The 22,311-nt window shown below is 45.2% G+C and overlaps 1 protein-coding gene across 1 annotated transcript in view; it reads left to right on the top strand.

Moving 5' to 3' along the window:
* The window catches only part of bmpr1bb (bone morphogenetic protein receptor, type IBb), a 138,244-nt gene that overhangs the window by 73,222 nt on the left and 42,711 nt on the right, over positions 1 to 22,311 (top strand). The window contains exon 3 of the mRNA XM_046369830.1: positions 20,335 to 20,629. Coding sequence (XP_046225786.1) covers positions 20,542 to 20,629 — 88 coding nt within the window. The 5' untranslated portion in view covers positions 20,335 to 20,541. The remainder of the gene's footprint in view (positions 1 to 20,334; positions 20,630 to 22,311) is intronic.

The following is a 22,311-nucleotide window of genomic DNA, read 5'->3' as shown; positions in this document are numbered from 1 at the left end:
ACACACACACACACACACACACACACACACACACACACACACACACACACACACACACACACACACACACACACACACACACACACACACACACATATGCATGTATGTGATCACTACACATGTTTGTGTCTGGACATGCACCAATTAATGCACCAACAGAAAACCCTTCACGCCTGTCTTTCTGAGCCTCGTTCTCCCTCATTAGGCATCAATAGTATTCTTCAGACTCGTTAATTTACCACTTGGAGTGTTTTCCTATCTAACCAAATTTTGTTTAATTTATCTGGGTGTTCTAACAAGCCCCAATTACTTCAGTCTTATATTTCGCTGTGTATATTGTTTTTGACAGGTTTGACACAAACCAGGTCGTCCGTTGACCAAACTCCTCACTGAACTCTCCCTGCACTCTGGCTGTGCTCAGACATTCCTACATGCGCTCACTGCACACACGCAATTAGTGCTTGTTAGGAAGAGTGTGATATTGTAAACACGCATGCCTTTTTCCCATAATTACAGCTTCTGTGAACCTCAGAGCACACCCAGTCCTTCTGGGCGCCTCGCTCCCATTCCAACTGTGCAGCCAGTCTGCTTTGTCCCTCCCTTTTGACCTCTCCTATTTTTACTGGACCAATTATCTGTTCATCCACAGAGCACCAATCAGGACACTGCTGTACCTTCATGTTTTATAATAAAACATTTGAACTTTGGATGTTGTCTCAGTTTGCTCTAGCTGTAAACGGAGAAAGAGTTATCTCTTATTCGGCCCGGACTCTTGCTCTCTGTTTCCCCCCATCCCTCTCACTCTCTCTCTCCCTCTCACTCTCTCTCACTCTCATTCCCTCACTCTCTCTCCCTCTCACTCTCTCTCACTCTCACTCCCTCACTCTCTCTCTCTCTCCCTCTCTCCCTCACTCTCTCTCTCTCCCTCTCTCCCTCACTCTCTCTCTCCCTCACTTTCTCTCTCTCCCTCTCACTCCCTCTCTTCCTCACTCTCTCTCTCCCTCTCACTCCCTCTCTTCCTCACTCTCTCTCTCTCCCTCTCACTCCCTCTCTTCCTCACTCTCTCTCTCTCCCTCTCACTCCCTCTCTTCCTCACTTTCTCTCTCTCCCTCTCACTCCCTCTCTTCCTCACTCTCTCTCTCTCTCTCCCTCTCACTCCCTCTCTTCCTCACTCTCTCTCTCTCCCTCTCACTCCCTCTCTTCCTCACTCTCTCTCTCTCCCTCTCACTCCCTCTCTTCCTCACTCTCTCTCTCTCCCTCTCACTCCCTCTCTTCCTCACTCTCTCTCTCTCCCTCTCACTCCCTCTCTTCCTAACTCTCTCTCTCTCCCTCTCACTCCCTCTCTTCCTCACTCTCTCTCTCTCCCTCTCACTCCCTCTCTTCCTCACTCTCTCTCTCTCCCTCTCACTCCCTCTCTTCCTCACTCTCTCTCTCCCTCTCACTCCCTCTCTTCCTCACTCTCTCTCTCTCCCTCTCACTCCCTCTCTTCCTCACTCTCTCTCTCCCTCTCACTCCCTCTCTTCCCCACTTTCTCTCTCTCCCTCTCACTCCCTCTCTTCCTCACTCACTCCCTCTCTCCCTCACTCTCTCTCTCCCTCTCTCACTCCCTCTCTTCCTCACTCTCTCTCTCCCTCTCACTCCCTCTCTTCCTCACTCTCTCTCTCTCCCCCTCACTCCCTCTCTTCCTCACTCTCTCTCTCTCCCTCTCACTCCCTCTCTTCCTCACTCTCTCTCCCTCTCCCTCTCACTCCCTCTCTTCCTCACTCTCTCTCTCTCCCTCTCACTCCCTCTCTTCCTCACTCTCTGTCTCTCTCCCTCTCACTCCCTCTCTTCCTCACTCTCTCTCTCCCTCACTCTCTCTCTCTCCCTCTCACCCCTCTCTTCCTCACTCTCTCTCTCTCCCTCTCACTCCCTCTCTTCCTCACTCTCTCTCTCCCTCTCACTCCCTCTCTTCCTCACTCTCTCTCTCCCTCTCACTCCCACTCTTCCTCACTCTCTCTCTCTCCCTCTCACTCCCTCTCTTCCTCACTCTCTCTCTCCCTCTCACTCCCTCTCTTCCTCACTCTCTCTCTCCCTCTCACTCCCTCTCTTCCTCACTCTCTCTCTCTCCCTCTCTCTCCCTCTCACTCCCTCTCTTCCTCACTCTCTCTCTCCCTCTCACTCCCTCTCTTCCTCACACTCTCTCTCCCTCTCACTCCCTCTCTTCCTCACTCTCTCTCCCTCTCCCTCTCACTCCCTCTCTTCCTCACTCTCTCTCCCTCTCACTCCCTCTCTTCCTCACTCTCTGTCTCTCTCCCTCTCACTCCCTCTCTTCCTCACTCTCTCTCTCTCCCTCTCACTCCCTCTCTTCCTCACTTTCTCTCTCTCCCTCTCACTCCCTCTCTTCCTCACTCTCTCTCTCTCTCTCCCTCTCACTCCCTCTCTTCCTCACTCTCTCTCCCTCTCACTCCCTCTCTTCCTCACTCTCTCTCTCTCCCTCTCACTCCCTCTCTTCCTCACTCTCTCTCTCTCCCTCTCACTCCCTCTCTTCCTCACTCTCTCTCTCTCCCTCTCACTCCCTCTCTTCCTAACTCTCTCTCTCTCCCTCTCACTCCCTCTCTTCCTCACTCTCTCTCTCTCCCCTCTCACTCCCTCTCTTCCTCACTCTCTCTCTCTCCCTCTCACTCCCTCTCTTCCTCACTCTCTCTCTCCCTCTCACTCCCTCTCTTCCTCACTCTCTCTCTCTCCCTCTCACTCCCTCTCTTCCTCACTCTCTCTCTCCCTCTCACTCCCTCTCTTCCCCACTTTCTCTCTCTCCCTCTCACTCCCTCTCTTCCTCACTCACTCCCTCTCTCCCTCACTCTCTCTCTCCCTCTCACTCCCTCTCTTCCTCACTCTCTCTCTCCCTCTCACTCCCTCTCTTCCTCACTCTCTCTCTCTCCTCCTCACTCCCTCTCTTCCTCACTCTCTCTCTCCCTCTCACTCCCTCTCTTCCTCACTCTCTCTCCCTCTCCCTCTCACTCCCTCTCTTCCTCACTCTCTCTCTCTCCCTCTCACTCCCTCTCTTCCTCACTCTCTGTCTCTCTCCCTCTCACTCCCTCTCTTCCTCACTCTCTCTCTCCCTCACTCTCTCTCTCTCCCTCTCACCCCCTCTCTTCCTCACTCTCTCTCTCTCCCTCTCACTCCCTCTCTTCCTCACTCTCTCTCTCCCTCTCACTCCCTCTCTTCCTCACTCTCTCTCTCCCTCTCACTCCCACTCTTCCTCACTCTCTCTCTCTCCCTCTCACTCCCTCTCTTCCTCACTCTCTCTCTCCCTCTCACTCCCTCTCTTCCTCACTCTCTCTCTCCCCTCTCACTCCCTCTCTTCCTCACTCTCTCTCTCTCCCTCTCTCTCCCTCTCACTCCCTCTCTTCCTCACTCTCTCTCTCCCTCTCACTCCCTCTCTTCCTCACACTCTCTCTCCCTCTCACTCCCTCTCTTCCTCACTCTCTCTCCCTCTCCCTCTCACTCCCTCTCTTCCTCACTCTCTCTCCCTCTCACTCCCTCTCTTCCTCACTCTCTGTCTCTCTCCCTCTCACTCCCTCTCTTCCTCACTCTCTCTCTCCCTCACTCTCTCTCTCTCCCTCTCACTCCCTCTCTTCCTCACTCTCTCTCTCTCCCTCTCACTCCCTCTCTTCCTCACTCTCTCTCTCTCCCTCTCACTCCCTCTCTTCCTCACTCTCTCTCTCCCTCTCACTCCCACTCTTCCTCACTCTCCCTCTCACTCCCTCTCTTCCTCACTCTCTCTCTCTCCCTCTCACTCCCTCTCTTCCTCACTCTCTCTCTCTTCCTCTCACTCCCTCTCTTCCTCACTCTCTCTCTCTCCCTCTCACTCCCTCTCTCTCTCCCTCTCACTCCCTCTCTTCCTCACTCTCTCTCTCTCCCTCTCACTCCCTCTCTTCCTCACACTCTCTCTCCCTCTCACTCCCTCTCTTCCTCACTCTCTCTCTCCCTCTCACTCCCACTCTTCCTCACTCTCTTTCTCCCTCTCACTCCCTCTCTTCCTCACTCTCTCTCTCTCCCTCTCACTCCCTCTCTCTCTCCCTCTCACTCCCTCTCTTCCTCACTCTCTCTCTCTCCCTCTCTCTCTCCATCTCTTTCCCTCCCCTACCTTTCTCTGCTCGTTTTTTCCCCCTTCTCTTTGATCCTATTGTTTTGCCTGTTCCCCCTCTCCTCTCCCCCTCTCCTCTCCCCTCTCCTCTCCCCTCTCCTCTCCCCCTCTCCACTCCTCTCCCCTCTCCTCTCCCCCTCTCCTCTCCCCCTCTCCCCGTCTCCTCTCCCCCTCTCCACTCCTCTCCCCCTCTCCTCTCCCCCTCTCCTCTCCCCCTCTCCCTGTCTCCTCTCCCCTCTAGGCTGGTCAGCCGGTTGATTAGCACCTTGGTCTTGTTCAGCCTAATTGGATGAGGGAGACAGGTGGCGCCACAGTAACGATCAGCCTCGTTAGCGTGGCGCTCGCTGGCGCAGTCTGTGTGATCTCTTTGTTTTACTGTGTGAATGCCCCAGGGAGGGCATGAACTTTTGACACTGCTGTATACCAGGCCGACCCCGCTCTCAGACGAGAGCCCCCAGTCCCCCAACAACCCACACTGAGCTCCCGTTATTGTAACGAGTGTTGAGGCTCTTTGTAGAACGCAGCACCGCTACAAGCCCCAAACAGCCCAGACAAAACATTCCTGTCTGTGAATGAACAGGGTTGATTTAGGAGATCCAGGTGTCTGAAAGAGACATTCAGTACACTATTCTATTCATGCATTTGGGTTTAAGTTGAATGTGTACCATGAATGGTATTTTGACCACAGTCGGTCTAGTGTGCGGTAGGGTTGTGTTCTGTAATGAATCTGGGATTGAGTGCATTCTTTATAGGGTAAGCATTACAATAAGCCCCCTCAATATATGCCACCGTTACGTCATAATATCTCTCTAGGAGCTGATCCGTCGTCAGTATTGTGGAGTAATTCTAACGTTAAGGTAAGCTTTGAGTAAGGAAAGCTGATCTGAGAGCAGCGCTGCCTTTCTTTCGATCAGTATCGACACATGCTCCAACGACGAGCTTAGCAAACTTTTTTTCAGCGTTACATCTTCTGCCGTTGTAGGAAAGATGCACAGTTAAAACGCTGGTAGGCCTAAGATCCATCGCTATCGGGAAACCGGGCCCTGCTGTCGGCTCAGGTTTGTATGACCATCAGAGGACCCCCTTAATTAGACCTTTTGGTTTCCAGTGTCCAGTCAGTTCCACCCAATGCACTGCAGCCTAGACACTAGGAACGAGCCTTTCATTCAACACTCCTGGTTGACTTGGCAAGGCAGCCAGGGTTTTTCCCCTAGCTCCGTCCCTCATGTTTAACAAAATCTGAGGTCTAACTTTTCCGTTTTAATTTAAAACAACTTGTCTCAGCCACAGTACAAATATTTATTTATGTTGAGCTCGTCTGGGCCGTGTTCTAATGCTAAACGGACTCTCTCTCTCTCTCGTTGGTTTAAAAAGTGATCCCCCTGTCCTGTACAGTATTCCTGGTGCTCATGCCTCTGTTGTACAGTATTCCTGGTGCTCCAGCCTGTCCTGTACAGTATTCCTGGTGCTCCAGCCTGTCTTGTACAGTATTCCTGGTGCTCCAGCCTGTCCTGTACAGTATTCCTGCTGCTCCAGCCTGTCCTGTACAGTATTCCTGGTGCTCCAGCCTGTCCTGTACAGTATTCCTGGTGCTCCAGCCTGTCCTGTACAGTATTCCTGGTGCTCCAGCCTGTCTTGTACAGTATTCCTGGTGCTCCAGCCTGTCTTGTACAGTATTCCTGGTGCTCCAGCCTGCCCTGTACAGTATTCCTGGTGCTCCAGCCTGTCTTGTACAGTATTCCTGGTGCTCCAGCCTGTCCTGTACAGTATTCCTGGTGCTCCAGCCAAGTCTTCTGTGGCAGATTTTAGAGCTGGGGTTGGGTGTACAGGGAGTGATGATTGCTTAAGTGCTGCAATGATTATTTTTTTCTGCAATATTGTTTTACAAGCATGTGGAACAACAGCTCTTCTGTCCCACTGAGTTTGTCTGTTTCAGTGTTTAATGAAGGCGTTAGTGTGAACTGACAGCTAGGCTATAGTTTGGCACCTCCAACCTGCAAAGTGCACGGCAGAAACCATTAGCACTGCTTCATATGAGCAAAGGTTCACATTCAATATCTGGATCAATGGTGAACACTGTGGCTATTAGGTATTTCTTGCTTTCTTAGTGATGAACAAATGTGACTTTTAATCAACTTTTTGTGAACGTTCTGCATGTGTAAAACAGATATAATAGAACTGCCATTCAGCGCTATCGCTCTCTTATAAGGCTTCTGTAAATGTGTACTGGTCCCCCCCCAGAATGCCCCAGATTTATTTGACCATACCATATGTTTCTCAGTTTTCATTACCCATGACTTTCAGAGATGTCGCTCACTCTCACTGGCTTGTTGTGAGAAGCTGCCAGGGGGAAATTATCAGGTGTTCATTGATTGAATATGAGCTTTGCTAGAGAGAGGAAACTGAGGTATGACACTGGCAAGCCTGCTGCTGACACAAACAAGGTGGACCTCTCATTGGAAAGACCCAGGATACAGGCAGGCAAGACCAGGCTCTGTGAGCAGAACACACTGGCGGAGAGAGGGAAAGAGAGACAAATGGAGGGAGGGAGAGAGATTTGTGCTGTTCTTGGCTAGTGCCTGGGGTGGCCTGCGTTGGCCATGGAAAATCACAAGAACCCTTTCTTTCTATGGGGCACCTTCTCTGCAGTGAGAGGCCAACCGGTGAAACTTTTTACAGTTAGATTCAATCCATCTGCATCTCCATCTGGTTGTGCCCATGGTTGAAACGTGAGGAGCAGGTGTGTTTCAGGTGCACTGTTAAGTAGGTCCAGTGAATAGGCCCCATACTGCACTAGAATAACAGCCTTTCATTGGCGGGTCAGTGTTGTAGCAAGCATAGATTGAGATTGGGGCCATGTTTGTTTCTCTGAATGGCTTTTTGCACCTCTTTGTTTGTATTGTTTTTTCAGTTGCTTGGTAGAAGAGTATCCACTATAAATAGAAATCATTTGACATTTTAGAGGTCATTCGAGAGCACTGAGATAATTTGACATCGCAATGTTGAGCTCGTCTGGGCCGTGTTCTAATGCTAAACGGACTCTCTCTCTCTCTCTCTCTCGTTGGTTTGGGGGGGGGGGGGGATTTAGATTTCTTGCTGTGTCAAATTGTAAAGAAGTCACTTTCTGTGTGTGACGTACTGTTCAGTTCAGTCACAACAGATACTGGACTATGCTCCAGGGCCTGACAGAAAGCAACAGTTCATGATTGAGACGAGGCTAGTTGACAGCTCGTTCTGAGGAATGTCCTGAGTCAGTGTTTGCAGGGACTGGAATCTCACTACTACCAGCCTGATGTGAAATAACTTCCTATTTTCACCTTCTGCTATTCACTCGCTCTTCCCTCCGTCTGGGAACAACAAACACATTCCGCCTGAACAAATGGACCAATAAACAAAGGGAAAGCAAATGATGGAACAATAAGTCATTCTTACATGCACGTATTTCAGGGACTTACTGTAAAACACTTAAGAGAATTCATTTCGAATATACAATGTACAGTGTAAAAATGCACCCTAATACAGTTTTTTTTTAATGAAAGAAAGCCTTACACAGGCCATCTATATTTTCTGTGGATGTGTCTGCCTTACATCATATCAGTACCCGCTAGAAAACGTTGGCAGGCGTTCCCTTTAGCATATGCATTCAATGTATATCAACCTGCAAGGTGCAGCAAACATTGCATAAATAACTATTCTTGGAATATATCCAGGTGAAAAATATACAGTGCCTTCGGAAAGTATCGAGACCCCTTGACTTTTTCCACATTTTGTTACATTACAGCCTTATTTTTAAATTGTTGAAATAGTTTATTTTCCCTCATCAATCTAGACACAATACCCCCTAAATGACAAAGCAAAAATAGGTTTGTAGAAATGTTTACAAATGTATATTTAAAAAACCCATAAATAACACATTTACATAAGTATTCAGACCCTTTACTCATTACAGCCTAGAGTCTTCTTGGGTATGACGCTACAAGCTTGTCACACCTGTATTTGGGGAGTTTCTCCCATTCTTCTCTTGCAGATCCTCTCAGGCTCTGACCGGTTGGATGGGGAGTGTTGATGCACAGCTATTTTCAGGTCTTTCCAGATATGTTCGATTGGGTTCAAGTCCGGGCTCTGGCTGGGCCACTCAAGGACATTCAGAGACTTATCCCAAAGCCACTCCTGCATTGTCTTGGCTGTGTGCTTAGGGTCGTTGTCTTGTTGGAAGGTGAACCTTCACCCCAATCTGAGGTCCTGAGCTCTTTGGAGCAGGTTTTCATCAAGGAACTCTCTGTACTTTGCTCCATTCATCTTTGCCTCGATCCCGACTAGTCTCCCAGTCCCTGCCGCTGAAAAACAACCCCACAGCATGATGCTGCCACCACCATGCTTCACCATAGGGATGGTACCAGGTTTACTTCAGACTTGACGTTTGGCATTCAGGCCAAAGAGTTCCATCTTGGTTTCATCAGACCAGAGAATATTATTTCTCATGTGCGGGCTGTCATGTGCCTTTTACTGATGAGTTACTGGCTTCCGTCTGGCCACTCTACCATAAAGGCCTGATTGGTGGAGTGCTGCAGAGATGGTTGTCCTTCTGGAAGGTTCTCCCATCTCCACAGAGCTCTGTCAGAGTGACCATCGGGTTCTTGGTCGCATCCCTGACCAAGACACTTCTCCCCCAATTTGCTCAGTTTGGCCAGGTGGTTCCAAACTTCTTCCATTTAAGAATGTGTTCTTGGAGACCTTCAATGCTGCAGACATTTTTTGGTACCCTTCCCTAGATCTGTGCCTCGACACAATCCTATCTTAGAGCTCTACGGACAATGCCTTTGACCTCTTGGCTTGGTTTTTGCTCTGACATGCACTGTCCACTGTGGGACCTTATATAGACAGGTGTGTGCCTTTCCAAATCATGTCCAATCAATTGAATTTACCACAGGTGGACTCCAGTCAAGTTGGAGAAACATCTCAAGGTGTAACGTCTGCTTCCACCTCACACTCAAACACGTAGATCCCCTGAATGCAGCTCACTCTCCAGATCCCAATCACCTGAATTCTAATCACCTGTTCACACACCTGGAGGTCATTATCACAAACTATTTAGTTCAGTTCTTTGCACCCCATCATTGTGAGGTATTGTTTTTGTGACACACTTCTATTCGGAGCTCTGTTTTTCCCGTAATGCAATTCTCTCGTGTATGATAGTTTTTGCCTGCCTCACTAACAACGCCTTTTGCCTATTCCCTGCCTGTACCGTTGCCTTTTTGGACCCCCTGTGTATGATATTCTGCCTTCCCCTGTACCCAGCTACCTGACTCCTCCTGTGGTCCTTTACAAATAAACACCCTGTGCTTGAAACGAGCTCTCTGTCTCCCATCGTGTTCATTACACAAGGATGATCAATGGAAACAGGATGCACCAGAGCTCAATTTCTAGTCTCATAGGAAAGGGTCTGAATACTTATATAATATATATGTATTTATGTTTTTTCTTTTTATTACATTTGCAAATATAAAAATAAATAAAAAACGTTTTTGCTTTGTCATTTATGGGGTAGTGTGTGTAGATTGCTTTGTTTTCCATTATAGAATGGTGTAAAGTAACAAAATGTGGAAAATGTCAAGGAATAAATAATAATTTAGTTGTGTTTATAGAGGTGTTAGGTAACATTAGAATACTTAAAAACTATAATTTCAAAGAACATAATAGATTTGTATTAGTTTGTTACTCTAGGCCAGTGGTTCCCAAACGTTTTATAGTCCCGTACCCCTTCAAACATTCAACCTCCAGCTGCGTACCCCCTCTAGCACCAGGATCAGCGCACTCTCAAAGGTTGTTTTTCACAATCATTGTAAGCCTGCCACAAACACACCATATGATACATTTATTAACTTCTTATGGGCAGGTGGGACAGTAGCATCCCACCTGGCCAACTTCTGGTGAAATTGCAGACTACAGTATTATAAATATTTAACTTTCATAAAATCACAAGTGTAATATATCAATAATAAAGCTTAACTTCTTGTTAATCCAGCCACTGTGTCAGATTTCAAAAAGGCTTTAAGGTGAAAGCAAACCATGCGATTATCTGAGGATAGCGCCCCGCATACAAACACATTAAAAATATATTTCAACCAGGCAAAAATGCCTTAGCTTTGATGATCTTCTTCTGTTGGCACTCCAAAAGGTCCCAGTTACATCACAAATTGTCCTTTTGTTCAATAATGTCCTTCTTTATATCCTTAAAAACTCAGTTTAGCTGGCACACTTCAGTCAATAATCCACCCAGTTTCCCTCCATCAAAATGCATACAAAATTAATCCCAAACGTTACTAATAAACTTTTCCAAACAAGTCAAACATTTCTAATCAAACCTTAGGTACTCTAATACATAAATAAACAATAACATTTAAGATGGAGAATCATTATTGTCTTTACCGGAGAAAAATACCAAAGAACACGCTCTCTTCCACGCGCTTGGAAATACTACAGCCAAAATGGGAGCCACCTTTTTCCAAGAAACAGCCTGCAACTCTTTCTAAGCCCTAGGAACTGCAATTTGGAAGGGCGGACTAGCCATTGAAAATAGTGGTAGGCTGAATTATATGCATATCCTAGCTTCTGGGCCTGAGTAACAGGCAGTTTACTTTGGGCACACTTTTCATCCGGACGTTAAAATACTGCCCCCTGCCCAAGAGAGGTTAAACATAAGAATGAGTGTGAGTTTTTGTCACAATCCGGCTCGTGGGAAGTGACAAAGAGCTCTTATAGGACAAGGGCACAAATAATATAATAATAATCAATCATTCTGCTCTTTATTTAACCATTTTACATATAAAACTTTATTTGTTCATCGAAAATTGTGAATAACTCACCACAAGTTAATGAGAAGGGTGTGCTTGAAAGTATACACATAACTCTGCAATGTTGGTTTGTATTGGAGAGAGTCTCAATCTTAAATAATTTGCCACACAGTCTGTGCCTGTATTTAGTTTTCATGCTAGTGAGGGCCAAGAATCCACTCTCATATAGGTACGTGGTTGCAAAGGGCATCAGTGTCTTAACAGCACAATTTGCAGAGGCAGGATACTCTGAGCGCAGCACTATCCAGAAATCTGTCAGTGGCTTAATATATGCCATTTAGCAGACGCTTTTATCCAAAGCGACTTACAGTCATGTGTGCATACATTCTACGTATGGGTGGTCCCAGGGATCGAACCCACTACCCTGGCGTTACAAGCGCCATGCTCTACCAACTGAGCTACAGAAGGACCACCCATAGATTAAATTAAATTTTCACAGAACCGCTTGTTGCAATTTCGATGAGGCTCTCTTGTTCAGATATTGGTAAGTGGGCTGGAGGCAAGGCATGAAAGGGATAATGAATCCAGTTGTTTGTGTCATCCGTTTCGGGAAAGTACCTGCGTAATTGCGCACCAAATCACTCAGGTGCTTTGCTATATCACATTTGACATTGTCTGTAAGCTTGAGTTAATTTGCACACAAAATACTCACTCAAATGTATAGTCCCGTTGGAAAATATAAATAGACTGTTTGAAAATGTGAAGAGGGAAAAAAAAGTTAAATAAATATATATATTTTTATACAGTGGGGCAAAAAAGTATTTAGTCAGCCAACAATTGTGCAAGTTCTCCCACTTAAAAAGATGAGAGAGGCCTGTGTTTTTCATCATAGGTACTCTTCAACTATGACAGACAAAATGAGAAAAAAAATCCAGAAAATCATTGTAGGATTTTTAATGAATTATTTTGCAAAGTGGGAGAACTTGCACAATTGGTGGCTGACTAAATACTGTTTTGCCCAACTGTATATATATATATATAATTATTAGAAAATGGAAGAAGTTCAAGATGACGGTCAATCACCCTCGGTTTGGGGCTCCATGCAAGATCTCACCTCGTGGGGAATCAATGATCATGAGGAAGGTGAGGGATCAGCCCAGAACTACACGGCAGGACCTGGTCAATGACCTGAAGAGAGCTGGGACCACAGTCTCAAAGAAAACCATTAGTAACACACTGCGCCGTCATGGATTAAAATCCTGCAGCGCATGCAGCGTTCCCCTGCTCAAGCCAGTGCATGTCCAGGCCCGTCTGAAGTTTACCAATGACCATCTGGATGATCCAGAGGACGAATGGGAGAAGGCATGTGGTCTGATGAGAGAAAAATAGAGCTTTTTGGTCTAAACTCCACTCGCCTGTTATGCAGGTGAATGAGGACCCAAAAGCCACTTGGCGAAAACAGAGTCTTTAATCCAGTTAAAGGAAATAGCAATACTCCTAGACAAATCGGAGCGGTAAATAAAGCATGAAAAACAATTCCACTCGTAATCACGAGAACTGACTGGAGACTCGATCATAAACTGCAGGTTGCCTCGGGAAGGCACTTGACCGTAGCAGACTCAGACACCTGCTCACCACGCAGCATCTGAGGGAAACACGACACGACAGGGCGATACAAAGACACAGCACGGTGAACAATATACAAGGATCCGACAGGACAGAAACGGAAAACAAGGGGAGAAATAGGGACTCTAATCAGGGGAAAAGATAGGGAACAGGTCTGGGAAGACTAAATGATTGATTAGGGGAATAGGAACAGCTGGGAGCAGGAACGGAACGACAGAGAGAAGAGAGAGAGGGAGGGAGAGAGAAAAAGGGGAACGAACCTAAAAAGACCAGCAGGGGGAAAACGAACAGAAGGAAAAGCAAAACGACAAGACAATATAAGACAAAACATGACATTGCCGTGTTTGGAGGAAGAAGGATGAGTACAACCCCAAGAACACCATCCCAACCGTGAAGCATGGAGGTGGAAACATCATTCTTTGGGGATGCTTTTCTGCAAAGGTGACAGGACGACTGCACCGTATTGAGGGAAGGATGGATGGGGCCATGTACCGCGAGAAACGTATGATCTCTGTAATTGCAAACAAAGGTTTCTGTACCAAATATTAAGTTCTGCTTTTCTGATGTATCAAATACTTATGTCATGCAATAAAATGCAAATGAATTACTTAAAAATCATACATTGTGATTTTCTGGATTTTTGTTTTAGATTCCGTCTCTCACAGTGGAAGTGTACCTATGATAAAAATGACAGACCTCTACATGCTTTGTAAGTAGGAAAACCTGCAAAATCGGCAGTGTATCAAATACTTGTTCTCCCCACAACGAGTGGGACACAATCATGAAGTGGAACGACATTTATTGGATATTTCAAAAACTGAAAGATTGGGCGTGCAAAATTATTCAGCCCCTTTACTTTCACGGACCTCTGAGACTATCACAGTGCAGGTGCATTTATACGGAGACTTGATTACACACAGGTGGATTGTATTTATCATCATTAGTCATTTAGGTCAACATTGGATCATTCAGAGATCCTCACTGAACTTCTGGAGAGAGTTTGCTGCACTGAAAGTAAAGGGGCTGAATAATTTTGCACGCCCAATTTTTCAGTTTTTGATTTGTTAAAAAAGTTTGAAATATCCAATAAATGTCGTTCCACTTCATGATTGTGTCCCACTTGTTGTTGATTCTTCACAAAAATACAGTTTTATATCTTTATATTTGAAGCCTGAAATGTGGCACAAGGTCGCAAAGTTCAAGGGGGCCGAATACTTTCGCAAGGCACTGTATATATATATATACAGTGCCCTGCGAAATTCATATTCGACTTCAAATATATATATATATATATATATATATATATATATATATATATATATATATATATATATATATATATATATATATATATATATATATATATATTTTGAAGTCGGAAGTTTACATAGACCTTAGCCAAATACAATTTATCTCAGTTTTTCACAATTCCTGTCATTTGGGAATACCTGGTCTAGGCTATAAGTAAAAAAAAAAAAAAAAATTAAAACATCAAGTCCATCTCAAAGAAGTCCATTATAATTTCATTTTGGAAATAAGAAAGTGTATTTAAAAGAAAAGAGCATATTTTAAGTTTATTATGTTACTAGTCTTTTTCTTAGTAGGAAAAGCAATGCTTCCCCGCAAGTGGTTATATGCTGAATTCATGGACAGCGCAGATATTCTTGTAAAAAGTGAACATTTGATATAAAGCTCTATCTCTTGAATTTTGAGATTTATTTGACAAGGTAAGTGTCATAGAAACTGCAGAATATGATCTTTCTGATACTATATAGAATCAAAAAATTTAACCTGAATGTGACTCTGAAAGAGGATTTGATAAAGTGATGCTCCTTTCCCTGCATTTGTCAATTACAAGATGTGCCCATCTCTTCTTGTACAATTTGACAACTGATCTTATTATGTGTGATATTGTTTAGGTGGGCCAGCTGTGCAGGCTGACTTACATTTTTTGTTTCCCTTTGCATTATCCTAAAGTCCTACTGCAACACAGCATGATTTAATTTCCCTTACAGTACATTTGATTAGTAATAGAGTTACAGTAAATAAAACAGTCCCGTAACAGCATCTTTTTACAAGGTCAAATGTCAAAGACAATGGTATCAACTCACAAGGCGCACGGTCAAATTATTAACATGAGCGCCAACGCTGATAAATAGGCATAACACAAACTCATCATTACACTATTGTCTTTCTAAATGAAATCAACCTTTCCACCCTCGTTATCATTCAGTTAGGCCTAATTTAAATTACATTGTGAAGTAAGGTGCACAATTATCGCCCATCCGTCCATTTGTCATTCATTCAATGAGGAGAGAGAGAGACGCATTAGCGCCTGGCTGGGTACCGACATCCTACAGCACAATGTCTCGGTGGGTTAAGTTAGGAATAGGAAAAAACTGGTTAAACGTCTCTAAATTCTTCTCTGTGGTTTCAAAATTCAGACAAATTAGCAATGTTTGTACTTTACATTTAGGAAACGTCAGGGAAGCAGCAGGACAAAGCTTTTTTGGGGGATTGATTTCTTTTATTTATCAAATCAAACGTCAGAGCCTGTTGACCTATGGCGCTTCTGGTGTTAACCAATCAGGAATATTTAAGTAATACACGACGTTTCGTAGTAAAAGTAGCCTGAGACATAGTCATGTCATAATTCACAGTAGACTAGGGCCACGGTGTTTTACAGTTGCAGGGAGAATCGCCATGCTACACTACTGTCTACAGAAACCCTATGAGAGCATGAACTCACTGTAGTGTCTCGCCCAGCCTCTTCCCCTGGGCTGCAGAGGAAATCTGTCTGCTCACCCAACATAGTGTGTGATTCATGTTTTATAAATGCTGACCAAACTGTAATTATTTAAGTCATTGTTTTAGCCACAGAGCAATTACGCGGATGAATACAAAGAAAAACTGCAATTTCTTCCTCCAAGTCTCATGGCTTTTTTTTTGGTGGGGCTGTGTAACCCATTCCATACCATTTGAGGACCAATGACCCACATAACTCCATTAGCAGTTACGACATGATCTAATACCGGGGTTTACCTTGTGCCTTTTTGAATTGTTGAAAAGTGTCTGAAATGACGCCCTGCATCCTCTAGCTTTGAACACCTTTAATGAATGCTTATTCAGTGGTGAAATAATAGCCTTGTTTTTTTCTCTCTCTGTGTTTGTATTGGAAGATTGACGTTAACATAAGCTTTGTGTAGTGAGGGAAGAGGGAACTGTGCCTGGCCAGGATCATTGTGTGTGCAGGTGAGATGTTTATGACCACCAACCAACATCATGACGTTTATACAGCTTAGTGTAGGACTGCAGGCATTCAGCTCACAGGAACAGTTTGGGCCTGGGCCCCTGTCTGTCAGTCAGTCAACGCCCACTACACATTCCACTGACTTATAAATCATGCATCTGCATGGAAGTCTTGATGCAATTACGCAATACACTGAAACGTAAATCATACACCAGGTACTACCTTCATTTAGAACAGAGAGATCTTCATATTTTGAGCTTTCGCTCATAAATGAATCACTCTGTCATTATTGACTTGCATTGTGAACATTTGCCCGTAGATGTCTCTTCTAACTGATACAGGACATAGTAGTTTACATTTAGCATAATTCTTTTCCCAAAACCAGTTTCTTGGATTGTATTTGTCATCGGTGGCTTTCACTTTTATTTTCAGAAATGACAACTGGAAAAACTCTGCTGTCCTTCTGTATACTAAGACCTTGTTCCTCGTTCCCTTTGTGTTTTCAACTCAATTGTGTTTATCTTTCATAATGGGCAAAGGCAGAATGAAGTCCAGCTGACATTGTTGTCCTGCTAAATGGGTTTGTGGAGGAGCCTTATCCATTCGCATCTGCAGCAATAGGAAGGATTGTGAGCCTGTGCTTTCAGCAGCTCCCCATGTCTTCCCTCCCTCACAGAGAGAGAGAGAGAGAGAGAGAGAGCCTTGCTGTGACAGTCTTTTACTTTTCTTGAATAAACTTTTTCCTTTCTTTCTTCTCACTCAGCATTCTTCTTCGGGACTTCAAAGCTGGAATCGGAGCAGCATCTCTGAGCTGTCCCATTGTGTGACTCTTGCATATTCATAAGGCTCTTTCTTTCTTCTCATTCTCGACGAGACTCTGCTAGAGAGGAGAGCTGTGAGCTAGAGAGAAAGCAGCGGCTCCTCTGGACTCTCCAAGGAACCAAACCACTGAGTATGTGCATGGAGGGTTCACATTCAAATGGGATTCACACGTAGTGATTTATAGTGTTGGGCCTCACAATGATGCTGCTGCTTCTGTCATGGCTATTGTGTTGAATTGCTAAAGCAGGTGGATACGTTTTATAACAAAAATGTAACAGTATTGGTTTGCCGGGTAACAAACGTATTCCACAAACCTGGCTACCACATTTAATTGCCCTAATTTTGCTGCTAGCTAACTGACAAGGTAGTTAATTAATGGCTAATATCTCTATAGAGAAGCCAGCAGTCTGTGTGAGAGAGGGAGGTGGGAGCTGGCTCACAATAAGGAAGATGTCAGTGTTCTCAATGTGAAATGAGAGATGACGTTGATGAGCGAGGGAGGAAGTACGTCTCACTGTCTGGCCCAGGGATGAACGTGATGTCACGCTCCTCTCTATCCCTTGCACCCTGATTGGGCTCCCTGCTCCAGGCAGCTGTGTTGCCACGGTAATAAATGGCCCTCGAGCCAAGATTCTCTGACATCAGGTTTAACCGCTGCGCTCTCTCCATTTCTCACAGAGCCCGGGGTCAGTGTGGCCGTGGGCGGAACATTGCTCCTGACAGGCATACCTTCGCTGGCCCATCGTAATTCCATCATCTGTGTTGTTGTCACAGCTTTTCCTTTCACGTCTTAGTGGTGAGGTTTCTGTGGTTATTCTTCACCATTCCTCTTGCAGTAATGATGAGAGGTGTTTTGCCTCAACGTTTTCTCTTCAAATTTCGAGTAGCTTGGCTTATTTTCATGCCACATTAACTGCTAATATATATATATATTTTTTTTTACAAATGTTCTCAAAGAACATATTTGTGGGTGGTAGTGATAACCAACAAAGACACCAAGTACCAGCCAAATGAGTCATGCTGTTGTATACAGGTGCTTTGCATGTCTAAACAAACACAGCTAAAAATAGTGTGGTTTTCTGAAACCGTCAAGGTGCTGACTGATTGTTCTTCTTAAGACGGCCGCATGCTTCGGGCCCCACCAGTCGAAACAGTTTGGAAAAGTTTGTGCATATATTATGATGATTATAGTAGCCTGTGACGTTTTTGATGATGTTGGACTTTGTTGAAGGTTTTTTGGGGTTGTTCAGGGACACACATTTTTTTCTCGAGGCCAGCCGATATTCTGGAGCCAAAGTCTACACCCCTTCGTCCGTGATTGGTCAAATGTAGGGATTCTTCAATAAAGTCTTTGCTGTCATTGAACGAGAGAAGAGTCATTTTCATGCCCATTTTTTTTTTATAGAGAAATACTGCACCAAACATCTTAGTTAGATATAAAATGTATCTCCTCAGCAAAAATGTAAACATTAAGTACATATTTCTTGAGTTATCTTAGATTAATTTAGACTATTTTGAGGAAGTGTATACTGGCTACGGCGTCCCAAATTTTCAAACATTACTGTTGATGCTTTATTTGCATTTTTACACTCATTCGGTTCGCCTATCAGACTTCGGCTAGCTGTCAACCGAACTGTATCATGCTGTATCATGCTGTATCATGCTGTATCATGCTGTATCATGCTGTATCATGCTGTATCATGCTGTATCATGCTGTCAACCGAACTGTATCATGCTGGCGCATTTAGGAAACCTTAGCAACAGACGGAGCTGTATGTAACAAGACTTGAATAGTAGATCTGCGGTTTGGAGCTCAAAGGAGGAATCAAGGCGACTTTTGGCTTAGTGAAAGGCGGGAAGGATAGAAAGGGTTAATTTAACCACATTTCAAAATCCCCCACCCTGCTAGCCCACCCCCACTTCCACAACCCCTTTATCTGCCTGACTAGACCCCCACCAACCATCCCCACCAGCTGCACCCCCCCCCCCCCCCCATCTCTCTGGGTCTTCGCGGCTGCTTGAGCAGGACAGGGGGAAACCATGCTGGGCGTTTGATGCAGCTCCGAGGGGGTGTGTGAGGTGCGCTGACCCGTTCACATCTCTCCCCATGCACTCATGCTCCAGGGAAAGTAGACTTATCACATTTAATCCAGAGCACGGTGCAAATCAGGAGTGACAGACAGACGTACAGCCTTCCAGGGAAAGAGCCCCAGACTACAGACCCTGTCTACTGCCCTCTTGTCCTGTCTCCTATCCTGGCTGGGAGAGAAGTGGATTCAGGGTGTTTGTCCTTATGGAGGCACAGCAGGTGTGGAAGACCAGGATCCCATTTGGTTGGTTGTTTCCACTTTCACATTGTTGATTTTCCTTTAACCACTAATTGGCCGTTGTTATTGTCTTTATTTGGGAGACCACTCACCCCACCATTTGGGCCGTTCCTTTCTTTTCTATTTTGGGGAAACACGCACCCTCCACCAAATCACGCTTTAGAATGGCATGGTATGGCATTCTGTCCTGTTGCACCATCACATCGCCGCTAACTGTTTTGAGGGGCACTCTAGCAAACTTGATGTAATCTTGGTAATAGCTGGGCTAATCCTCTTAAGGTTGTAACCCGCAGAAAGTCTTGTGCTGCCTGATGGAATTTGGCCAAATTGGGAGGTTGTGTGTGTGTGTATGTTCGGGTGGATTAGTGAGAGAGAGGAGGCGTGTTGCTGCCCGGAGGTGTGGGCGGTAATCACCTGACGTGTGAAGAGCTTTTGTGAGTAAGTGAGTATGTATGTGTGTATGAATGTGTGTGTGTGTCTGGCCGTCCGCGTGTGTTTCTATCACACTTTGCATTCTGCTTTGTAACTGGTCTGTGATGAGCTGTCACACAAACAGGAGGGCAATTGCTGTCCTAAACCTCAGAGATATGTAGAGATTAGGCTTGGGCGGTATAGCGTTCAATTCCAAAATCAAGATCCCTGCTGCCTAAATTTGTTTTGTGCGTGAATGTTATTGTTTTTTCAAATGTTTTTGTTTTGTTTTGTTTGGAAAGATATAGCACCCCTTGTGTGCACTGTCGGTAATACCGTATACCCCGGTATGGTACAGGAACAGTATGATGGTATGTCAATCTGGATATGGTACAACCATAGCAAAGATTCATCCATCTGCACTTCCCACAGTGGATAAAGTAGCGACAACACATTACTTTGAATCATGCTCGTGGATGAGTTCTGACGACCAGACTTCTCTCATGCACATCTATGAGGAACAATCTTACTTCCCTCTCATCCTCTCTTTCTCTCTGTGTGTGTATGTGTGTGTGTGTGTGTGTGTGTGTGTGTGTGTGTGTGTGTGTGTGTGTGTGTGTGTGTGTGTGTGTGTGTGTGTGTGTGTGTGTGTGTGTGTGTGTGTGTGTGTGTGTGTGTGTGTGTGTGTGTGTGTGTGTGTGTGTGTGTGTGTGTGTGTGTGTGTGTGTGTGTGTGTCTGGCCCTGCCAATGTCTTCCTTGTTGAGCGGCGAGTGTATGTGTTCATACGTGTGTGTGTGGGGTCCAGGCAGGCTCAGCTGTTCTTTTGTTGTTCGCCCCACGAGGTGTTCAGAGAAAAGGCTGACCAAACAGCAGAGCAACTGAGTAACACCCTCCTTCCCTCCTCCTCCTCCCCATCTCTCTCTCTCTCTCTCTCTCTCTCTCTCTCTCTCTCTCTCTCTCTCTCTCTCTCTTAGGCTGTCACTGTGTAGCGCTGGAGGCTGCTGGGTGGCTGTGTGTGGTGGGGAGTTCCTGAGATCGCAGAGAAGAGAGAGGGGGACTAGCACTTACTCACGTAGAGGCACACACTCGCGCGCACACACCTTCTCAGTGTAGAGCCGGGTGCAGCCGTGGTGCCAGCTAGCGTCTCAGGGATTGTGCGTGCGGTTGTACAGTACCACAGGATGATGGTGGTGTGGTTGCCGTGGGGATGGGCATGGAGGACTGTACTGATGGTGACTGGACTTGCTTCACTGAGCCCGGGGACTAATGGTGAGTAGCTTAATACTGGACTATATCTCTCTCTGTACTACGGGACTCTGTCCATCTTTCTCTGTTGATGGACTCTGGGACTGATGTTGAAGAAACTACAGCATGGTCTATATTTAATTTGTTTTTAGTACTGTATCTGATTGTCTGCTGGTGGTTTTCACAACTGATATATCCAAACGCAGGTTTTTTGTGCTGCCAAGACTTTATATAGTATATCTAATGCTTAGAGCAGGGTTTCTTAGACTATGGGTCTGGACCCAAAGTAGGCTCTGGGCATGTGAAAGGTGGCTTTTGAGCTGAGAATCACCCCGATAAACCAATATATTCTCTATCTTCTTCTGTTCATCCACCTGGGTCGTTAATAACTTATCCTCTTTTTGTGATGCTTACCTTACTTACCTAGCCTAGTGGCTGAGTACTGTAGTTTTAGTCACTTTGAGCAAAGGCATGATTTCACAAACTGCAGGCAGGTTTACTGCGTGTATTGTTGGGGTGAGGAGGAGCAGAGACTCACTGTGAGGTTGGTGGTGGGTCTATTTTTTGCCCAGCGGTATTTATGATGGGGCAAAGCTATTATGATCTCCACCGGGTCTAGCATGTGAGCAGTCATCTGCCCCGTCCCCCATCCTGCCCCGTCCCCCCCCCCTCCCTCTGCTCATGTTTTGAATTGTTTTAAGATGGACAGCCAGTTGTCATTTACAATGAATGGCGACAGTGTCCTGGTGTCCCATAAGCTTTGTGATGGACTGCAGGGGATCCACGGCTGGAGGCTCGGCTGGGGAAGATTCCTCTCTTTGTCATCTGCCCTGTTTCAAAGGCTCTCAACTGAGAGAAAGAGATTGATTATGTGGAGTTAATCATGGATGTTTGCATTTGTTTGCACCGAGCAACAAGTGTCAATCATTTCAAGCGAACCTAGTTTACATAGACTTCACTATACTATAGCGGGTGTCTTTTGTATGGGAAGGATTGGTTTTATTTAGCCATAACTGCTGTTGTTTTTCCATTTTCCATGGTGGTTCATTTTGAGATAGGTTTGACCTGTGCAGAAGTGTTCAGTTGTCACACACTTGTTAAGAACACAGTTGGGCGACAAGCTGTAAAACTAATCTCCCACTCTCAAAGGAGCACATACACACGCACGCACCACCCTCACCTCTAAAATAGCTGTGACTGTCTTGGTTCAGTTGAGTTTGTCTTTGGGGTAAATTGATTTGAATTCAATCACTTTTTGACAGCAGCCCTTTCGGTTTAAATGAAACCTTCCATACATATTTTCCCATTATAGAAGGGATCAGAAAAGTATTTTTAGAGCTGAATGCCAAAACCTTCATCAGTTGACCGATTTGGCGTACCCCACCCTACCATGAGGCATCCATCCATGTCCTCATCACTGGAAAATATAAACGGTTGAGATTGATATCATTTACAAGCTTACAAACATGTTTTTGAAACTATTTTTTATTATCGATAAATGACTAAAGTGTCAAATGTAAATCGTTTAAATTAAATTGTAAAAAAATCATAACCTTTAACGTCACTTATTTAAAAGCTCATAAACTCAGGTTCCATGTTTGCATGTGTTGTAGCTTAGAACCCTTTTTACATCATGTAAGGCTTTTGTGTTGTGCTCGCCATTGTTTGAAACACAACATGCTCTAGAACACAGGGCGGGTAAATGT

The sequence above is a fragment of the Oncorhynchus gorbuscha genome, linkage group LG11 (assembly GCF_021184085.1).
Source record: "Oncorhynchus gorbuscha isolate QuinsamMale2020 ecotype Even-year linkage group LG11, OgorEven_v1.0, whole genome shotgun sequence".
NCBI classification, from domain to species: Eukaryota; Metazoa; Chordata; class Actinopteri; order Salmoniformes; family Salmonidae; genus Oncorhynchus; species Oncorhynchus gorbuscha.
Note: the sequence above shows the minus strand (reverse complement) of the source record. Positions and strands in the feature narration are given on the sequence as shown.